The sequence below is a fragment of the Haemaphysalis longicornis genome, unplaced genomic scaffold (genome assembly GCF_048455015.1).
Source record: "Haemaphysalis longicornis isolate Haplotype H1 unplaced genomic scaffold, Haemaphysalis longicornis Haplotype H1 scaffold_2, whole genome shotgun sequence".
NCBI lineage: Eukaryota > Metazoa > Arthropoda > Arachnida > Ixodida > Ixodidae > Haemaphysalis > Haemaphysalis longicornis.
Window position 1 is genome coordinate 31,953,802 of NW_027526295.1, and position 21,447 is coordinate 31,975,248.

The 21,447-nt window shown below is 45.8% G+C and overlaps 1 protein-coding gene across 1 annotated transcript in view; it reads left to right on the forward strand.

The window, feature by feature from the left end:
• The first annotated feature begins 578 nt into the window (after positions 1-578).
• LOC144168824 (arylsulfatase B-like) overlaps positions 579-21,447 on the forward strand; it is a 123,252-nt gene continuing 102,383 nt past the window's right edge. The window contains exons 1-2 of the mRNA XM_077697810.1: positions 579-985; positions 18,557-18,716. Coding sequence (XP_077553936.1) covers positions 659-985; positions 18,557-18,716 — 487 coding nt within the window. The 5' untranslated portion in view covers positions 579-658. The remainder of the gene's footprint in view (positions 986-18,556; positions 18,717-21,447) is intronic.

The following is a 21,447-nucleotide window of genomic DNA, read 5'->3' on the forward strand; positions in this document are numbered from 1 at the left end:
GCATGAATGTCAGGAATTTTTAAGTCACCTTTTCTAAATGTAGCTTATTTTTTCTCTCGTGTGAAGCCCAGGGTGCCGCATAGAGGGCTACGTATTCTATTCGGTATTGAATTAAATTACCCCGACAGAGAGAAAACACACAGGCGATGACAATAAATTCGTTAACGAGTGTTTCTACATCCGCTTTTGCATTTCAAACCATCGCGACTATGAGTAAAACGTTAGTCCCAAACATATCTGTCCTTTAGGGATGCTTACATAGTGGTTCAGTGGAATGTGGCCGATTTATACTCAAAATGGTGTGACGGACTTGCCGTTCGTGAACGCGCTCACGCCAGCTCGCATTGCATCCGGTGTCAGGGACGCTATTCCACCCCAGCTTTACTTTAGAAGCTGGCAGCTGCACAGTTAGACTTAAGTCGGGGCAGAAGGATCGCGAGGGCACATCAAACACATGTTGTGTACTGCGACGGCACACGAGCTAGTGCTGTTTTGCTTTTCCTGTCGCCTATACGTTTCCTGCACAGCTGTTTCGAGTGGCGGGCTGGGTTCCAACACACGCGCAGTAGACACACACGACTTGCCAGAGAGGCTATCGAGGCGCTAGCGAAATACCGCGCGTTACTCGAGATATTACGTTACCTAGCCGTCCTTAAATATGATGCTCAGGTATGAATTCATGAGCACGACACCTGTTATTGACCGCTGTGCTGTCCCCAGCGTAGAAAGCTCAGAAGTGGTCAACAAAACAGGCGGACGTGCACGCGGCTTCCAGGATAATGTGGCGCCTGCGGCTATGGCCAAACCACGTGTGACAGAGGCCCGTTCAAGTCATCACTCCAGCAACTCACAGGAGCGGAAACAGCGTACTTACAAAGGCGTGTTTTGGGCTACTTCAGTGATGGTGCTTGCGTGCATCGTCGTCGGCATGTGGCCGACACGACGCAAACAGCCCCACATAATCTTCATTCTGGCGGATGACCTGGTAAGGAATGCATAAAATATTTTCACATTATCAGCCTCGAATATGCAACGTGTTCGTGTTCTCGAATATGCAATGAATTTGTGTGTCTTGAGACGCTTCTACCAGACCGCGTTGTAGTGATATCGGGAGCTCATTAGCGAACGTGGCATGGTCGTTAATGTTATTTAGCACTTCACTAAAACACTAGTGTTGCTAGTAAAAGCAGCTCAATAAGAGGTGTAAAGGTGGATCATGTAGAGAAAAGATGTGTCCGCCACAATTTTTTGGTTGAAAAAAAATGAAGCAAACTACGTCAAAGAAGATATTGGACGTAGGAATAACCGAACCGGGTATGAAAAAAGAGATGAGTTATGAGAAATATTCCTGAGCCATTCAACTCTGTGAATTTGGATGACGAACGAAGGGTTTGGGGGCCCAACATAATGGTGACACACAAGTGAAGTCAAAGGTTTAAGAAAATTTCATGTGTCTTGAGTGTTGACTAGGTTTATCCCTTAGAAAGACAAACACATTTTTATTTTTGTTCCAGTGATCTGGAAGAGGGTGCCAATCGATTACTCAGATATTCTAGTGAGGAGACATGCAAGGTTAAGGCGTAAGCCATGTTTCTGTCTTGAAAATAGTGCTATTATAACTAATCAACTGATGGTGCATATCAAAGTGATGAAACCAACAAGCTTGAGGTCCAAATAGATATTTTGAACCCATTGATAGTTGGTTTATGGCATCATGCTAATCACCACAGTCACCAGAACGTCCGTTCTTCGATGCCTCAAGCTACTGAACGTCTCGCGCTTCAAAGTCATGGGGCGCCGGGGATTGCTGTTCGCAGAAATGGAATTGACGGTGTATCTGCTTACTTAGCTGCAACTGGTCAGACTTAGCTGGTCAGACCCACCCTAGAATATGCGAGTGTCGCATGGGACCCTCTCCAAGAGTATTAATAGAAAAACTTGAAGCAATACAGAATCGCGGAGCCAGGTTTATTCTCAATAATTACGCTTAGAGGGCAAGCGCCGCAGAAATGAAATCATCTATTGGCCTAGAACCTCTCAGGGAGCGACGTCGAAAGCATTGATTAAAACACATGTATTGTTTAAAACAATGTAACAGGTATCATCACGGAGAAATATTTGCAAACACCCCATTATGTATCCCAAAGACATGATCACAGTAACAAAATACAAGAGATAAAGTGCAGGACCTATTATAAAAAGTTTTCTTTTCTCCCTTTTCTTTTTTCCCAGTAGAAGGAACTGGAAGCTGACATCGTTTCGACTAGTGTTGTGACGTCCTCTCGCGTGCTTAGTGAACTGTGATGCTGTCGTTGTATAAATATTATTTTATTGTGTGCTCCCTTTTAGTTATTATATATTGACAAAAGAGGGACTGTGCTAGTGAATGTAGTGCCATTTGTACTTTGAAACCCACTCCCCTGCTATAATGCCTCGGCGGTGCAAGGTAATCCGTAAATAAATAAATAAATAACTAAATAAATAAATAAATAAATAAATAATTGCCACATAAATGCCTATCTTCTTTTTCCCGCCCTCCGCTCATGCTCTTCCCCTCCAATCTCGCTCCGCCCAGGATAAACACAGTGGAGATTTGCTCCAGTCCATTAAATTTTACCGCGTTCCAATGCCCGGGCGCCATCTGCTGTAACCTATCGTTACTATATTCTTCTTACAAAGTCGCCGGGTGGGCTAGTGTCGCGCGGGAGCACTTTTTGTGTTTTTGTGTCGGATATTTTTTTCCCGAAGCGTACTTTTTATTTGCTGTTGCAAAAATTAGGCAGCCGTGTATTTTTAGCAGAACTCTTGAAGGTTGGCGGAAAATTGTACTTGAAAAACAGGCAAACCTGTATACGCAATGCCTAATGACCGCAATGGTACCGGAATCTTGGAAGAACGCGAACATCATCCTAATCCATAAGAAAGGCGACATGAAGCACTTGAAAAATTACAGGCCGATCAGCTTACTGTCAGTCGTCTACAAGGCAATTACCAAGGTAATCCCTAACCGAATTTCTGCAACCTAAGATTTCAGTCAGCCTAAAGAACAAGCAGGGTTCCGTAAAGGTTATTCAACAATTGACCATATTCACACGATCAATCAGGCGATAGAGAAGTGCGCTGAGTATACTGAACCCCTATATATAGCCTTCATAGATTATGAGAAAGCATTTGACTCGGTCGAAACCCTAGCAGTCATTCATGCATTACGGAACCAGGGGGTAGATGAGCATTATGTAAGAATACTAGAGGATATCTACAATTGGTCTACAGCTACCGTCATCCTCCATATGGAGAGCAGTAAAATACCTATAAGGAAGGGTGTCAGACAAGGAGACACAATCTCACCAATGTTATTCACAGCATGCTTACAAGAAGTATTCCGAACGTTAGATTGGCAACAGGTGGGAGTAAGGGTTAATGGAGAATACCTCAGTAACCTCAGATTTGCTGATGACGTTGCCTTGCTAAGTAACTCGGGGGACGAATTGCAAAGCATGCTTTCCGCACTGGGCAAACAGAGTAGAACCGTGGGCCTGAAAATTAATATGCAGAAAACTAAAGTAATGATCAATAACCTCGGGACAGCACAGCAGTTTGAGATAGGTGGCGAGGCAGTGGAAGTGGTAAGCGAATATATCTACTTAGGCCAAGTTGTGACCCCAGATCCAAACCATGAGGCAGAGATAATTAGAAGGATCAGAATGGGGTGGGGTGCATATGGCAGATATTCTCAGATAATGAATAGCAGCCTGCCATTGTCGCTAAAGAAGAAAGTGTATGACAGCTGCATCTTACCGGTACTCACCTACGGGGCAGAAACTTGGAGGCTCACTAAGAGGGTTCAAGTTAAATTGAGAACGACTCAGCGGGCAATGGAGCAGAAAATGATAGGCGTAACATTAAGGGACAAGAAGAGAGCGGAGTGGGTCAGGGAGCAAACTGGTGTTAAAGACATATTAGTAGAAATTAAGAAGAAGGACTTTGGCAGGGCATGTAATGCGAAGGCAATATAACCGCTGGTCATTAAGGGTAACAGAGTGGATCCCTAGAGAAGGCACGCGCTGCAGGGGACGGCAGAAAGTTAGATGGGCAGACGAGATCAAGAAGTTTGCATGGATAAATTGGTCACAGTGGGCACAGGACCGAGGTAATTGGAGAGTAATGGGAAAGGCATTTGCCCTGCAGTGGGCGTAGATAGGCTGGTGATGATGACAATGATGATGATGATGATGTGTTTTTAATGAGGAGAACACTAAATGCCACTAATGTAATAATGTTTTGCTTCAAATATGTCTAAAGTTTTCATTTTTCTAAACAATGTTTACGAGAATGAACATTGCCAGCAGATTCGGTACTGTGGAAATGTTTTGCCTATATTGAACATCTTGTTCACGAATTCGTGTACTTTTAGCCGAACGGCTGAATAGAGGGCAGACAGACAGGCAGGCTAATATTTGGCATTTAAGTGCCGAAAAGAGACTACCGTCTTTGAAATTACTCCTGGCCGATTATGTTTCGTTTACAGAGAAAAAACTGACGAAAGAACCCCTTGTTGACACTTGTTTTTTTCGGTTTTCAGCTGCTGTTAGGTGGTTTAGTAAAGGGTTACACAGCTCAAGTAAACGCGGCCGCGTCACATGGTCTGGCACGAGCCGCGCACTTTGAATAACAGTTCCATGGCGATGTACTCAGCTCGCTCGCTCACTTTAAATACGGTACGCACGTACTTCTAGACCTGAAGATTTTGAAGATCGGGAGGGCTTTAGAAGTCTTTGGAACTTTCTCCACAGCCAAAATACTTTGGGATACAAAAAATGTATACCGTAATCACAATGAGTAATATGATCAGGCCTCAGAATATACAGAAATGACTGGAAAATAGGGATCCAAATGAAGGGTTGTTCACTGTGTACTTCGAAGCGTACGAGTCTGCTACTAGGTATTGGTGGCATGTCCGCTATTGCGAGTAAAACAAGTTTGTTTTTATGCTTTCTCTAAAAAAACAGTGCAAAAAGAACGAGTGAATACCTTTTGACTGAGGATAACACAGAAAGAGCTTTAGTGATTGGGCACAGTACACTGAAACTGCATTTTTATGAAAGTTTAGTGTGATTTTGCTATATGCTTTTAACAATTTTTCTTCAAAACGAGAATGTGTTGCCACACTCGGTCATGAATACTTAGAAATATGAAGACAGTAGACAGTTTAAGCACAGCGGATAGCGTACGCTAATGATACTGTGTTGGGTGCCGGGACCTGACTGGGCAGGTGCGTATTCGTTCCGCAGGGACGGGCACTCATGCCTCGCCCAGCCCGCGCATTCGTTCCAGTTGAGAGGCGACATCCTCGCCATACCCGCGCGCACGTGCGCAGTCTGGTCCCGGGAACCTGGCGCCATAGTTTATTTATTTATTTATTTATTGCAGGCTACTGCCAGCTTAACTCACGAAGCCTAAGAAGGCACGGACAAGGGTAATCTATTCAAAAAGAGAGCAACAGGATAGTGCTAGACAGCTATGCAAGGTAACACGCAAATAACAAGCAATCGAGCAAATTTTGTTAACATGGCAAAATAAAAAAAACAGCAATAAAGAATGCAAGAACGGGGAACTTCAAAGGCAACAATTTTTTCGCTCGATATAACATCACATCAACAGGCACAGCACACTGGGAAGCAACAAGTTGAAAAAGCAAAGCCAAATTGTTTAGAATGAAATGCAGACCACTGGACCAAGAAAAGCACTGAAACAGGCACAACCACACGCAATACAGATATAGGGGGAATGTCGGACTGCGTGTGTTTTTTGATTGCGGACTAAAAGATTGCACGTTATCATGCTGTACCATTTCAGCGGGCAGTCTATTCCACTCGCGGATTGTACGAGGGTAGTCCGAATGTTTAAAAGCTTCAGTTCGACACGAGTGTTTCCTATTCTTTTCACAGCGTTACGCACGCGTGAATCGCCGAATAACATCGCCCAGGTTTAGGGGAAATCCCCAAGGTGGAGTAATTTTCTGGAAAGGAAAGCTTGACATCCACCTAAATGCAGCCATACGGCTACAAAGGAAAGCTATACAGCTTTCTCGGAAACTTCGCAGTTTAAGAAAAAAAAAATCCTGGACCAGGACGAATTTTTCTTAAACTGCGAAGTTTCCGGGAAAGCTGTATAGGTTTCCTTTGTAGCCGTATGGCTGCATTTGAGTGGATGCCAAACTTCGCCGAATAACATGTTCAATGCACTCATTTATACTTGCTTGTGGTGTGGCATACTACAACAAGTACAAGTATTTATGCCGCTGACGATATCGCCTGATTTAAAGACTGCCTAAGTTATCGCTTTGCAAGAGAGTGCTAGGCGATGTTTTCCGTCTCTAACTGTTATGGGTAAATATTGCTGGTCTGCGCTGAACATTTTCAAATTTGGAGATGTTAAGTTTCCCATACGGGTCCCAAACGAGGGAAGCGTACCCGAGAATCGGTCTGGTGTACGTTTTGTAAGCCATCAATTGTATTTCATGTGTTGCCCTTCTCGATTGTTTTTATTGATTGTGAGGGTTTAACACGCCGACGCTATACAGGCGATGAGGCGCGCCGTAGTTGACGGCTCCGGGTTAATTTTGACCACCTGGGGATCTTTAACGTGTCCCGAAATCTCGCACACACGGGAATTTTCGGGTTTCGACTCCATCAGAAAAGCGGCCGCCGCGAACGGGAATCCTACCGGCATCCGTATTGACCTCCTCAATGACTGTCTTTATCTTTCTCCTAAGCCTGGTTCTGTCCACTACAGGAAGAAGGCCTCTCCCAAAGATCTGCAGCCGCGCCTATCGAGTGCCTGAAGGCCAATAGCGATTGCCTAATCAGTTGGAAGTTTTTTTAGCAAACGTACTCAACTAGGTTTGCTAAATCCTTGTCTGGTGAAGAAATAAAGTTTGTCTGCAAGGGAGCCTCCCCTAGCACGGTTGAACCTATCTAATATAGCCTCCCGTGGTATATATACCGGACCAGGCAGCATTTCGAACCTAGAATAACGCTGTAGGGCGGCGCTTTCTGGCAGGTGGATACAGCGCGCAAAGAGAGTAGCAAGGCGCGCCCTAGCGCATACCCTGCCCTCAGGAGCTCTTCCGTCCGTCTTAGGTACCCGAATTTCCGCATACGTCTTCTGGACGTACATCACATGCTCGTTCCAGCTCAGGTCAGAAGTAATTAAGACGGTGAAATATTTATAACTTGCCACCTCAGATAGTGGTCAGCCGTAATGGAATACAAAAAAAAGGCAAAGGGGTGGTGATTCCTTGTTAATGTCATCGCTACACTTTTTCTGCATTAACCTTCATTTGCCAACATTTGCACCACGATTCGATTTTTGCTAGTGACGAATTTAGAATGAACTGTTATTGACACTAGTTATTTCCTGGTAGAGTCGCCACTTGTCTGCAAAAAACCGAATTTTTACTGGTCATATCAATATTAAAAATAAAAATATCATTAATAAAAATGAAACACAGTAGCAGTCCGAGGACAGATCCTTGAGGTATGTGAGATGGAACTGTCCGGGGACGGAAGTATACGTCCCCCCATTTTACGACATGGCTCACACGGTGAAAAGCCTTTTTTTAAATCTAGTGCTGGCGTACGCCAGCCGCTATGCTAAAACTACCTAGTGTAAACGTTGGAAAATCAAATTCCGCAGCCATGGAAGCTAATACCGTACAAGTGTTTTGCTACTTTGTAATTAGCATGCTCTGCTGCGGAACGCTCACTCGCCAGGTTTGTTCCGTCAGACAACTGGGCGGCGAGACACCCAACGGCGATGGATCAGAACAGCAACGCAATCATGACGATACTGGCGTATGCGGTGCTGTGCGCCAGCAGCGGATGCATGGGCGTGCGGTTCTTTCTTGCTGCTCGTTACCTGCTAGTCTGGGAAATATTCCGTGGCACAGTGTGACAGCATCCAGTTCCAGACGGTGTAGTTTCTTTTCTGGCTTTTGAAGACTTTGCGCCCTCTTTGCCGCACTGAACAGACGCGTACCAATGCATCGCTGGCTGAACACACTTCTTGGTGCCTAACTTGGTGCGTAATGGGAATGCGGATCAGCATGCGGTTGCCGACGTTCAAAATCTGCGAGCGATGCGTTCGTAAGCAATGTTCGGATGTTAGTCACACCCAATAATTCTGTTTTTATCGCTTCCAGAAGCCTTCCATCTTTTTCTGCCCTATGGCGTTGTGCTGCTGTGCACAAGGACGCTGGTTCGATTCCCAGCTGCAGCAGTCACTTTTGTGATGCCGGAGAATAGCGAAAACACCTGCTTGTCGACATTTCGGTGCATGTTGAAGGTGCCCCGGTGGTCAAAATTAATCCCGCGCTCTCCAGTACGGCGAGCCAGGTGTAACATTGACGCGTTACGTCTCCCTCCCCCCCTCCAAAAAAAAAACAAAAAAACAAAACAAGAAGATAATTTTCTATCGTTGGCTCTTAATCAATCTTGCAAAATAATATGGAACATCTTGAAGGTAGGCACTCAAACACCGACTCCAGGAAAAGAAACACAAACCACAGCGCTGGCTCACAACTGATTTTCATTAGAACAGACACACCCGTAAATACTTCAACGTAAACCGATCTGAGCACACATCACACATACGTCACATTCCAGCGCATCATTTCGAAAACATGACAGGCATAAACAAACTGCGTGGATGAAGGTGCGTGTTATATTTATGTTCCAGAGAGATTTAAAAATTTAAACTCACTCTCATGTAAATGAATCCATGGCACGCTAAAGCACCACACCCCCTTTTTTCATATATTTATATGCCTGAATAATCTCGCGTGTCAACTTGTCCCTGTGCACAGATGATATCACCGCTTCCTGGAAAGCAGGCTCGCATTTGCACTTGGATACATGTTGAGCCACCTGTGAGTAGGTGTCCCCTTCTAAAGTCCTTTTATGTTCTAGCAACCTGGCATTGATACGTCGACTTGTCTGACCAATATACACATAACCACAAGGAAATGGTATAAGGTAGACAACACAATTTTCGCATGGAACAAAAGGAGACACCTTGCATGGAACCCTTCCCGTGCCACGCGACAGTTGTGAGTCAGCGCTGTGGTTTGTCGTTTCTTCTCCTAGTGCCCCTGTTGAAGTGCGCTACCTTCAAGATGTCCCACATGCATTACCAACCAGCCCATTTGTCACTTCTTGTACAGTATATTTGACAAAATAATTACTTCCGGTAGTGTAGTCAGTTTCTGATAAACTAGGAAGTGGGCCAACATGATGACTACACGTTCTCTTCCGTCTTTATCAATGAACGTGACTAAGCGCCGCTTCAATCTCAGTCGGAATAGTCCAAAGTTCGTCCCAGCACAGGAAGTTTTGTAATAAATCTTTGCGGAGCGTACACAGACTGATTTAAATGCGCCAGGAGCAAGTTTTTCTGTTGCGAGTACCAGGATAGGTTTATCGTGACGAGAACTCCGAGATAAAGTTATGGCAGTTGAAGAGAGGGCAGAGGAGCTCAAAGTACATGATATTACTGGAACGTTCTCTAGGTAAATGTACGACTTCGCAGTTAAGAATGTTCACTTTGATTAGATTTTTAAAGTACCTGCTTTTTATTTCATTAAAATAAGTGTCGAGGAGTTGTGCACCGCTGTTGGATTGTACGCAGTGGTACAAAACGCGGTCATCTGTGAAGAGGCGAATTAATAATGAAATTTCGTTAGGTAGGTTGTTTATAAAGATTAAGAAGAGCAGTGGAGCTGGTGCCGAGAATAGAGGAATTCTGGAGGTAACTTTTGTTGAAGCTAAGTACAAAGAGGCATAGCCCGAAATAACGTATTCCCGCATCAACCTGCGCCATTTAAACCCATTCAGAAAACGCCATTTGAGTTTGAATCCGTCCATATGCTCCCGAACGGGCCTTTCAACTTAAACCCGTCCAGTTTCAGCCCGCATCCGGAACGGCCTTCCCATTTCCGCCCGTCTTGTTTCGACCCAGTCCAGTTTCTAGTTTCCGAAAATACGCATTAAAGTCTTTTAAAAGAGTGTGCAAGCACGGAGCATACAATCACTACAAGCACTACAATAAAACCCATTGAATTCTAAACAGTAAAATGCCGCGATTAGGACGCGCGGCGAATATTTCAGGCCGATGAAAGTTGGCGAATGCCGTAGACTGATATTGCGTACTTGACCCAAAACTTGCAGACGTGGAAGAAGCCTGGCACAGGAGATACCTGAGAATTTAGGAAACGCTATTGCTTGGACTCTGCCGCAGTTCGTGTCTTTAGGCGCTGCTTGAATGGAGAGCAAGTCGTCCATTTATTATTTACAGTGTAGCCTTCTATTCGCCTTTCCGAAATCGTTCGCACAACGGGAGACCATCTAGAGCGGCCGCCTTGTTTTCATTGAAGCAGCTAAGAGGGGCAATGCTTCGCCGCGTAGTGGTGCGCTCACCTTTCCAGTTGAAGAGCATGCAATCTGATGGGGGACGAAGCCGTCTAATTATCAGTGTTGGCGTGGCCCGACTGTGTTTACACGCTTTTCTCGCACCACACTGTAAAATGATTTACACTCTTACGGGTGTAAAGCCGAGCCTGTAACTAGCACCCTTGCACTTTGGCACAAAACCAAACGAAAACACCTGTTTTTGTCGTTTACTTCATAATAAAAACAGAATAATACGCCCTTTAAAAGTGAGTTTTCTTGTTCGTTACAGCGTTTCAAAGGGTGCTTTTTTATAGGGTGTAAGAGCATTCGTTATAGGCACTGACGATTCACTTTAAGGGTGTAAATTGTTTTATAGTGCACCCGTTCCCCATCTTCATTTCTCGTCATCACTCCCTCTGTTTGTACGAAAATATCACCGTACAACGCTTGCTGAGACGCAAGCTCTGTAGGGTTTCTGTTTCGTGGGATTTATTTATTTATTTAGAATATGCCGCTAGTCTCTTAGTTGAGGCTTTGGGTATTGGGGGATACATTCAATACAGTGACATAACACGCGTCAATAAACATTTTCGTGGCACATTTCTTTTAAAACAGAGCAATGACATAGCACGCGCCAAAAAAACTTGAAGGCACACTTGGCGTTTAGAATAATGTAGTTGAAGAAGGGAAACGCAAAACAAGAAAAATAAGACAACGATGTAGGAAAGCTGCGACAGTACGCAGTTCAATATTATACGATATACCATTTTTGTTTACGTCGTGTGCGATTTTTCGGATTTGTGTACATAATAGTACGTGTGGTTTAATGACAGACCCTACTCGTAACCCCAAAAAGTTGCACTGAAATAAAATTGCCTTGTGAAATGAGTTCCGAAAACGATTTTAAAACAGCGTCAGCGTCAAAACAAACCGTAAAAATGCGCCAGTGCACTCCAGTACCGTTGACTAACCGGCGAAGTTTTAACGTACTGCCAGTGTTTTGCGTCTGACGCGTGGCCTTGCCATTTCGAAGTAACGTGCGGCCGGTGTTTGCCGTTGCCACGCGTACGCTGCTCCGGCCGCACCACCCGCCGTTATCGCTGGAGCGACGAACACTCGCCATCTGGCTTTCGCGCATGGGCATGGGGTTGCGCCGGGGGATTTTTCTGCGCAAATAAGACCGCGGGATAATATTTTCTGCCAGCCATATAAAGCAAGGAATTAAAATCAGTGCGCAGAAAACCAACGGAGGCAAGAACCCGAAGTAGAGCTCTGCCCTCTCGCCTCCCCACTCAAAAGTACGCATCCGGCTTATATCTGTCCGGACATGGTCCGACAAACATTTTCAGTGGGCGTAGGCTAGGCGGCGTCTGGGGTGATTGTCGCTCGTCTGCCTCTCCCGAAGTTGAATGCATCTGAGCTAACCATTCCTCAGTAAAATGTCATCTTTAGCTTGCGGCTTCTCCAAACCAACTCGTATGCTAATTCCATCGCATACAGTCATCGTCAGCTATGGAAAGGTTTCAGGTAGATGTGAAATCTAAGGAGCGGGGTGATCTTGCGCATATGTTATGGGCGTGCTCTCAGGCGATTTTTCAGGGGTGCAAAATGACTAGTGATGAGCAGTGGCAGACCGTACTGCTCAGGTCAGACCCGGCGGATAAACTCTGCTCCGTCGAGTTAGTGACCAACACTGCTGTAATATTCAAGGGCCCCTGGGCGAAGTACAGTGGGAGGAGGTATAACTCTCGAGGAAAAAAGTTAATCACTAAACGTTCTTTGTCTATCTCTGAGCTACGTGTATTCGCAAACTCACGGGGTTGCGAAAAAGGAGCTAGATTCATTGTTCGCAGCGAGTAAGGACGAAAATTATACGGTAAACACCAGAAGCGCGTTCTTTCAATTGTCTATTTTAAGGAAAAAAAGAACACGGTTTTACGTTCCGATTTTTCTGGCGCACAGGCGGGAAGCACGTCACACTAACATTATCTTTTATTTTGGCATTCCGCGTGCCCTCTCCAGTCTTGCGTACAAAAGCCTTATCTCATTCGCCTGCAGTGCTACAGACAGCTGCGTGTACATACCTTCTTCTATTATGCTTTGTAGCGCTGCGAACCATGAATCCAGTACAAAAAGCTCAATTTTCCGCGCTTCGAAAGAGAGGTGGCTCGCACGCCTCCGTTCGAGCCACGCCAGCCGAGCTGGGAAGGCTATTTTGGGTAAGGCTAAAAAGGGTCTAAATGGGTCTGCTATAGGTCTGCTTCCGGCTCATCCCCACTCAGATTAGCCTGGATATATGCTGGCCCAGGGCCCGAAAGGCTGATTTGATTGATTTTAAGGTTTAACGCACCGACGCAACGCATGTGATGAGGCGCGCCATATAGGAGCTCTCGGGATTAATTTCGACCACCTCGGGATCTTTAACGTGCGCCGAAATCTCGTACACACGGGCGTTTTTGCGTTTCGCCTCTCCATAAAAAAGCAGCCGCCGCGGCCGGGAATCGAACCGACGAAATGTATTCTCCTTCTTCTTCTTCTTCTTATTATTATTATTCAGGTCGCATTGTAAATATCTGCTTAAGCGCGATAGGTTCAGTTACATTGCCGCGGTTGAAGCTGATGCGCCAAGGAATGCTAAACCTGTCCGGGGTCATGTACGTGCACAAACTTCCAAAAACAACTCAGGAAATATTAACCCCAATGACAAGAGGGGTGACCGCATTCCTGACGTTCCTAACGCACTTGCTCAACAATTCAGTTCAGTATTCGGCAAGAAAAGTTCAGCCTGCCCCCCTCAAGTGTTTCCGGGGTATGAGAAAAGCTCAGAATGTTTTATTTCCGAAAGTCTTGTGCGAAGAGCTCTAGAGCGAGTTAAGCCGTCATTTTCGAGCGGCCCTGATGGAATTCTTTCGGCAGTACTGAAGGCGTTTTAGGATCTGCTTGTTCCGGTCTTGGCGCGTATATTTCGAATGTCACTCAATATCGGTAAGTTCCCCATTCGTTGGAAGACTGCGCGGGTTGTTCCTATATTTCAGTCACGGTCAAAGTTTGACCCCACAAACTACCACCGGATTTCTATTTACTGCTCTGCTTCAAAACTCCTTGAGACTCCATACGCTACTCACTTTCAGTGTAAAAAATATATTATTACCTCAGCAACACGGCTTTCTCGCTGGGAGATCGACCACCACTAATTTTGTAAATTTTATGCTGCATGCTTCGGAAGCTGTGCAGGGAAGAGGACAACTCGATGTCGTTACTTCGATTTGAGCAAGGCTTTTGATGCCGTCTGCCATGATATATTATTTATAAAGCTGTGTCAACTCGATTTACAGCCATCTATCACATCACTTTTATGTAATTATTTATCGGATAGGTCATGCTTCGTACATGCAAATGGGCAGTCTTCTCTCTCCTACGAGGCCGCAAGTGGTGTCCCTCAGGGATCTGTTCTGGGGCCACTTCTTTTTTCAATTTTTATAAATGAGTTTTCTTCAATAATTTATGATTGTCACTTTCTCTTATATGCTGATGATGTCAAAATATTTAATGTTGTTTCAAACACCGCAAGCTGTTCCGCTCTCCAGCGAGGGATCACGTCTCTTTCAGATTGGTGCTCACGCAACAAACTCCTTACTAATACATCAAAAACTAAGGTAATGACCAACACTAGAAAAACTGACAGCATATTGTTCTCTTATAACATTAAAGGTGAAACACTACAACGTGTTGTGGAGATAACGATCTTGGTGTTAATTTCGACAGTAAATTGAGCTTCTTCCCGCACACCCGGAAGGTCACTCGGCGGGCCCTCCGATCTCTTGGCCCTATATGTCGCCTATCGAAGGCGTTCAAGGAGCCGGTCTCTTTTCTCAAGCTGTACACCACTATTTGTCGTGCGCAGCTTGAGTATGCTTCTATGGTATGGAATAGCACATGCAAAACACTCTGTATGCATATTGAAAGTGTCCAGGAAAAGTTTATATCTATATTCAATCATCGCTTTGCTAGCCATAAGAATTTTGGGTCATTCTTTCTACCGATGTTAGAGTGCTTAAACGCCAGACGTAATAAGGCTGATGTTCTTTTCCTGTTTAAAATCATTCACGGCACGGTGTCTTGTGGTGAAATGCTGCAACTTGTTACACTCTATGTGCCACAGAAATCCACCAGAAGACACGACACATTTTTTAATCCGAGCTGTCTGCATGGCTTGTGCCCCATGTTTCGCCTCCCGTATACGTACAATCAGTACAACGAATATTTAGACATATTTAACAATTCCTCGACACAGTTCCGCAAACATGTCTGTGAGCTTGTCATGTAAGTGGCCTTTTTATCATCTCTTCACACGCGGTCACTTGAGCATGAAGCGATGACAACACAAGACTTTCTTTTTTATGTATTCCCCTTATTCAATGTCTGGTTTTCTCTCCATGTACATTTATTTCATGCTCCTTTCCTTACATATAAGTTATCTTGATTTACTTCGTTTCCGTGCAACTAAACTTTGTTAACATTTATGTATATTTTTGAAATTATGGGTGTATGACGACCACTGGGGTGGTGTCACATGCCTTACTTCAAGGCACTGTACTTGTTTTTGTGTGTATGTATGTGTTTGGGTTTTCTGTGGGTGCATGTATATTCTGGTGTATGACAGTGTGTAATTTTTGTGTGCGTTTGTGTCAGTAACGCTCTCCTTTCATTAAATTACTTGTGAGGTGTGGGCATCTTACATTCCGTGTTTTCTTTTTCTTCGTGCGCCAGCACAAAGGCCCTCCGGCTGTTCTTGGGCAGGTTAATAAACTATTGATTGATTAATTGATTATTATATTATTAATATTATTATTATTATTATTACCTCGTGCGTAGCAGCGCAACGCCTTAGCCACTGAGCCACCGTGGTCAGTGGGCCTTAAAGGGACACTGAAGTGAATTTGTCAAGCTCCCGTTTTTGCTTGCACTGCGTAGACTGGCTCAAATTAGCACACTTTTCATCGTTTATCCGGTTGACAAATCGGTAATTATTTTACAAAGCGCGAAAGAAGAAAAACTACCATGCGCGGTTTGCTGCGGCCGCACCAACTAAGGCTGTGACGTTGGGACGAGGGGCGCCGTGATTGGACGATGCCCAAGGTTAGCAATCAAACAGTTTCGGTTTCGGTTTCGGTTCTGTAAAACATAACCAATGGCGTTGTTGGATGGGCATTCTCAATATCTCAGTAATCATCGTACCGCGCTTCTGCCATGTTGTCGGCTGTAAAATGCACAAGATAAGCCTCCCAGGACGGCTTGTAGTCGTAGCATTCACTAGCCGAGACCTACGCAGTGCATGAACGCCCTCCGCGTACCCGCAGACGCCCAAATGTCATGCGCTTTTCCCCCATATTTGGAGCTTACCTCCCTCATGCCTGTATCGTAAAAAGCGTGTTCGCACCAGGCCAAGGGTCTGTTCATTCTGGCCTGTGCCCACTGCCTGCAAGCAGTCGGTGCTTATGGCAACAGCACGGCAACGAGAACTCGCTAGCGCGCCAGTGCCAGCCTGCGCGCGTTTTGTGAAATAGTTCGTGTAGCCATGAACGTTGCGGCCCAAAAAAAGGTGAACTCAATATAGAAAACATCGGCGCAAAACAAAAAAGTTAACTTAAAAAAAAAAAAGCACGTACCCGCGGGGATTCGAACTCGTGACTTGCAAAACATTTGCGGTGACATACCTAGCGCCCCAGAGCACTGAGCCACGGAGCGGGACGCGAAGGCCGTGCTAATATACGGTATATATTGTACAACCGGTTTACACTTTTATTTAGTTTTGGCATTTCAAGCAGCTTAGGTGACTATTTGTTGTACTGCGATCGTGCAGTAAGCGTCGCCCGAGTTTCCACAGTAGCTCACGTCTAGCAATAGCATTTCGTAGACGGAAAAGCGTTCGCAGATGCGTAGTCGTGCTGCTGACCGCTGTGCTTGTTCGCCCAGCGCAAAAAAGTGCTTCCCGCGCCCTAGTTTTACGCTGTACGGTAAAAATATCAGTTGATTTTATTTCCTTAGTACCTATATTGACTTCGCTGACTCTTCTCCCGCCTTCAAGAGGCCTTATATTTTCCTACTGGCGTACCAGTCAGCGAAGCGTCGCATGTGCAGCGCTTGTGTGAAGCGACCTTGACTTGGAGCTAGATACAGTGTACAAACAAACCAAGTAAAGAAAGGCACATTCTTCCATTCACAAACGTGTCCTGGCTTCGTTTCAACTAAGCGAACGAATTGCGACCAAGCAATTTTTTTTTAACCTCCTTGATTGCGACGACCCGCCGGCGGCCGGCGGACGAAACGCTGGGCCGACTGACTCTGTCGGCCGGGGAGCCGTGCAGTAGCGCAGCCGTGGCGCAGCCAATTGCCAGCTCATCCCCTCCTGACGTCACACGAAAACGCCACAGAAAATGGGCGAGCGTAAAGAGAGGAGGACAGCATTTTCGAATTAGTTTTTCTACTAAACAAAATCGCGTAAACGCGCCTAGAGTGGTCGAAACATGGCCTGGGGACTGCGGACTACAATTTGCGCTAGTAATCCCGCAATGTTTACATATCACTTCAGTGTCCCTTTAAAGGGGCCATGAAGACCAAATACAAGCTTTGTTCATTAAAAAGTCTTCTTTTCCCCGTAAAAATTATACAAATTTTTTCGCAAACTTGAAATAAGCTATAGAGGTATTAACAAAAATATATCAGGCAGTGGCGACTCCATAGCCACTTTCTGGCACCATCTCTATGATATCAAGGAGAAAGAGAGAGAGAGAGAGAAATTTATTACGCAACAATGTGAGAGTGGTTCCTCACTCGAAGAGCCCATGTGCTGTCCAGGCTGCCGTAGCCCTGGTCACAAGCAGGAGCTGGTCCTCAGGTCGACAGCTGGACAGCAGTATCTCCCACTTCTCAAGGGAAGGGGATGGGTTCTGGGGCGGAAGGTCTGAGTTTTTTGTGTGAAGTCGAATAATGTGTGTGTCAGAGTTCGTGGTTCCTAGCAGAATTTACACTTATCGGAATACTGTGTAGGAAAAAGTAAATGCATACAGACGAGGTAGGGAAAGATGCCTTCGTGAATTTGCCGATGCGACTTCTTGGCTTTTGGTCACAGATGTGAGAAGTCTCAGAAACTTGTCTGCGGGATCAGCTGCGGCCGACCTAACGCACACCTAAGAAACATAAAAAAGAAATTGTAGTGGGGCTCCTAGTTTCGCGCAATGGTATCTCTTGAATGCGAATGTGCAGTTAACGCTGATAAAAGTGTTTTAGAGTTTTCCCATATTACCTACGTCTTGGTTATATTACGTCACTGCAGCGCGAAATTAAAACAAAAATCAGTATTGCTAGCGTTATCTTGGTTAGACCAGCATCATTGTGTCAGGAATGTAGTTGAGTAAGTTAGAAAATCTGTCTCTTTCAAATGAAACAAAGCTATACTTTGTCTTCATAACTCCTTTAATCTAGCCGGAGTTTCCGATATGTAGATACAGCAGAAAGTCAAGCGCAGTGGCTTAGATGGCGGAGTTCCGGAGAGAGGCCTAGAGCCCGCCCTAATAAAGCCGGCGTGCACAAAACCGCGGCAGTTTTAGGCTACCGTGATGCTCAAATTAATCGCGACGCAGGATGACCACGGGCCTTGCAATCTGCGTAATGCGCAGAGGAAGCCCATCCAATCGCTGTTGCGGTAACGGAACCACGGCTTAAGCAACTGGTCTCGGTTTATGTCTGATGGTCATTGGGATTGTGCCTTTATTACAATCACAAAGAGCATTACATTGCTTCCCACATCTAACGTGCACTCATACGTAACGTGTGAATGGCTATGTCGGTTAAGGAATCACGGTGGCATGTTGTTTACATTTCAATTTGCATCACGAGACCTTGCTGCGTTTGTTTTAGCTTCCGCTGTTGCTCTGAATTTGGTCGCAGTATGTTTCTCTCCTCTCGCGGTCTAGCCATGGTGACGCCGAAGCAGCGATTCCAGGCAACCTCTCTTCAAGTAGACACCTTTCACTGTGATGTTCAAAGGATCATTGTGTATCTGGCCCTAAGCTCAGATTTTGAGCTATCCCTGTGCTCTGCCGCAGGGTTGGAACGACGTCAGCTACCAGGGCAACCATCAAATCAGGACGCCCAACATCGACGCCCTGGCCTGGAACGGGGTCCGCATGACCAGGCTGTACGCCCAGCACATGTGCTCGCCTTCGAGGGCAGCGCTCATGACTGGTCGCTACCCGATCCGCACAGGTGAGCAGCCGCTAGCGGCTGTCGCTTGGCGCGAGCCCAGTGGGGTACACTCGTTGGTGTATGACAAGAATGGACGGAAACACCTTGGAGTGACATACAATCTACGAATGACGAATCACCTTAACTTGTATTTTTCACATTGGAGCTGCTTAAGGGCTCGCGGTGTCAGTTGATATCCGTCACGTCAGGTGAAGGAATCGCGCTCTACCGAATGATCGTGCTACCGCCTCGACGTCCGTAAGATGACTGGAACTAGCGAAGTACCGCCATCAGGATAGAGTTAATAGAAAGTTTTATAATAACGTATGCAGCCGTACGCAAAAAGTTAGCGGACGCTATTTCTTTGCGTCGTTTGGACTGCGCATGGGCCTTACGCTAATCCGCTTCTGCGTTTTGCGGATGGAAGACGAGCGGACGCTATGTCGGCAAAATAGCGTGCGTACACGAGGCCGCTGGCGTTTCCAACATGTCGGCATGTAGCGCGACAACCATCCACGGTTCCGCTCTTCTGCGGACAGTAATTTGCTTCCGATGGACCATGTTCTTTGCTCCTGTGTTTAAATACGTCGCGTGGTTAACACATTCGCCCACGCGTAGCTCTGTATAGTCGTGACATCGCTGAGTGTCCGATCGAAGCTTTGTAGCCGGCCAGCGACCGAAGCTGTCTGTGTGTTGTTAAGTTCGCTTCGCGGCGAAATGAGACCTAGTGCTGATGCTCGCTATTATTTTCTTTCTCGAGCGGCGTACGACTCAACCTCTCATCGGGTATGTACAGTGTGCGTGGCTAAAAGCCTTCTCGGCCTGCGCGCCAGAGTTAAGTGTCATGCTCTCGGTCCCCGCACACCGCGAAGGGTGGGTGCCGAATTTACGACGGGCAGGAGGAGGTAACCCATCACCTGTCAATCGCGCTTCAGGCTTGCTTCGCATGTCATGACGTTGTCTTCATTCGAAACGCATCTTTGGGTTGTTTTGAAGTTGAATAAAATGTATGCGTCAAACCCGGCCATTTGGTTGAGGGCGTCCTGTGCTATTGCACGAAAGAAGTGCCGCGGGGCTTCAGCGCTTTCTGCACGGAACGTACTGAGGTAAGAGACTATTCATATCCTGTTATGGACGTGTTGCATTCAATGCTAACGGAAAATGGTTTGTTTGCACCTATGCGTATAGTCGTAAAACGTCCAAGCACTCAGGCACTCCGCTGGCAGATCAGCCGGTGAATCATTTCGTAAAACATTCGACAGATGGCGCCGGAAGCATTAGCCTGTCGTTAGACAAAATTGATGAAACGATATACTAAAGCTCACCTCGGGGTATTTGCGTAGCCTCACGCAAAAATTTAGCGGCGAAAAGGCGAAAAACGCTGTACTAAAATTCCCCAATACTGGTGACGGTCATTGTGCATAAAGTTTCTCACTAGGTCACCTAGAGTGTAATCTGGCGCCAGTGTCTACGTGATTCGGCGAAAGCGCTCTACGCCTCCTTGGGTGCCGCCGTACCGTCAGTACCGTGTAGGTCGGCCGGAAGTTTGGCGGGGCATGGCCGGCAACGACTTATGTAGCTTATGAGTTTTTGTTAAAACGACTTATGAGTTTTTGTTAAAAATATTGCTGCCAAAAGTGCCGCTGTTAACACATTTTATTTTGTATAAGACACTGTGTTGGCGGGCTTATGTTTCAAAACAAATTTGGGGGTTACAAAGAAAAGAAAAAAAGCAGAAGTCCTGCCTTTGGCTCACGCCGCCAGATACAGCGGCCCTTCCCGGATATATTTTTAAATTATTACATGCTCAAACTGGGTGGGGTTTTCGTAGATTTCTTGTAATATTTGTCTGAAAAAAAATTTTACATCGTCTTAAACTGTTTCCTGCTTCCTCTCAATACAGTATCATTATCGTGGGCTACGCTCCTTGGCAGGCGATGCAGATGCAACATAGTGATGCAAGAATGATGTAATCGCCTTGTATTTATTTGTTTTTTCCAAGTAGATATGAATAAACCTAGCGGCGAAGCCTATTACCGCCAGTAAGTCTTGAAATACGCGCGCAAAACATTATGAAATTGCATGAATGCTTTAAATGGCAAATAAATACCTGCTTGTCGAGTCCCTATTTATGCTGCCTCATTGGCCTCATTGCGACTGTCCAAGGCAGCGCATACTTCAAGAGGACAACACACGCAGAGACGGCGACTAGCGACACGAAAATTGTAACTGAATAGGTACTGGAAACGGATGGTGTGTGATAGCGAAGCTTATTTAGTGGCTGTAGGGTGGGCAACAGCAGCAAGCGACTTATACACAGGCCACCGGGGCCCTCGCGCCCTTTTTGCCGGACAGAAGCAGCCCACAAGCAAGCGGCAGTGACGATACAGTGAACTGCAGCGACGACGACAGAGGACATGGGCTGTGATGTATTAATTTTTTTCGCTTGTCGCTTTCGGCCAATACACTGTTGTCGCACCTTTTGGATTACGTTTCTCGCGTCGCTTGTCGCCGTCGCTGCATGTGGTCACCCCTTCATCTTAAGATACTCCCCGCTAACGCGAGCACATGCATTAATTGCTAATCACACAGTTATATAGACATGTCTGTGATAGCCATTGAATGCCAAACAGTAAAATCCCGAAAACAGAGCTAACAAACGCTTCAGAGCCGAGACGCCTAATCCATAGCCCTTTGCACTAGCCACTTGCTGCCAATCCGATTCCCACAGTACCCACAATTCGCATGGCGG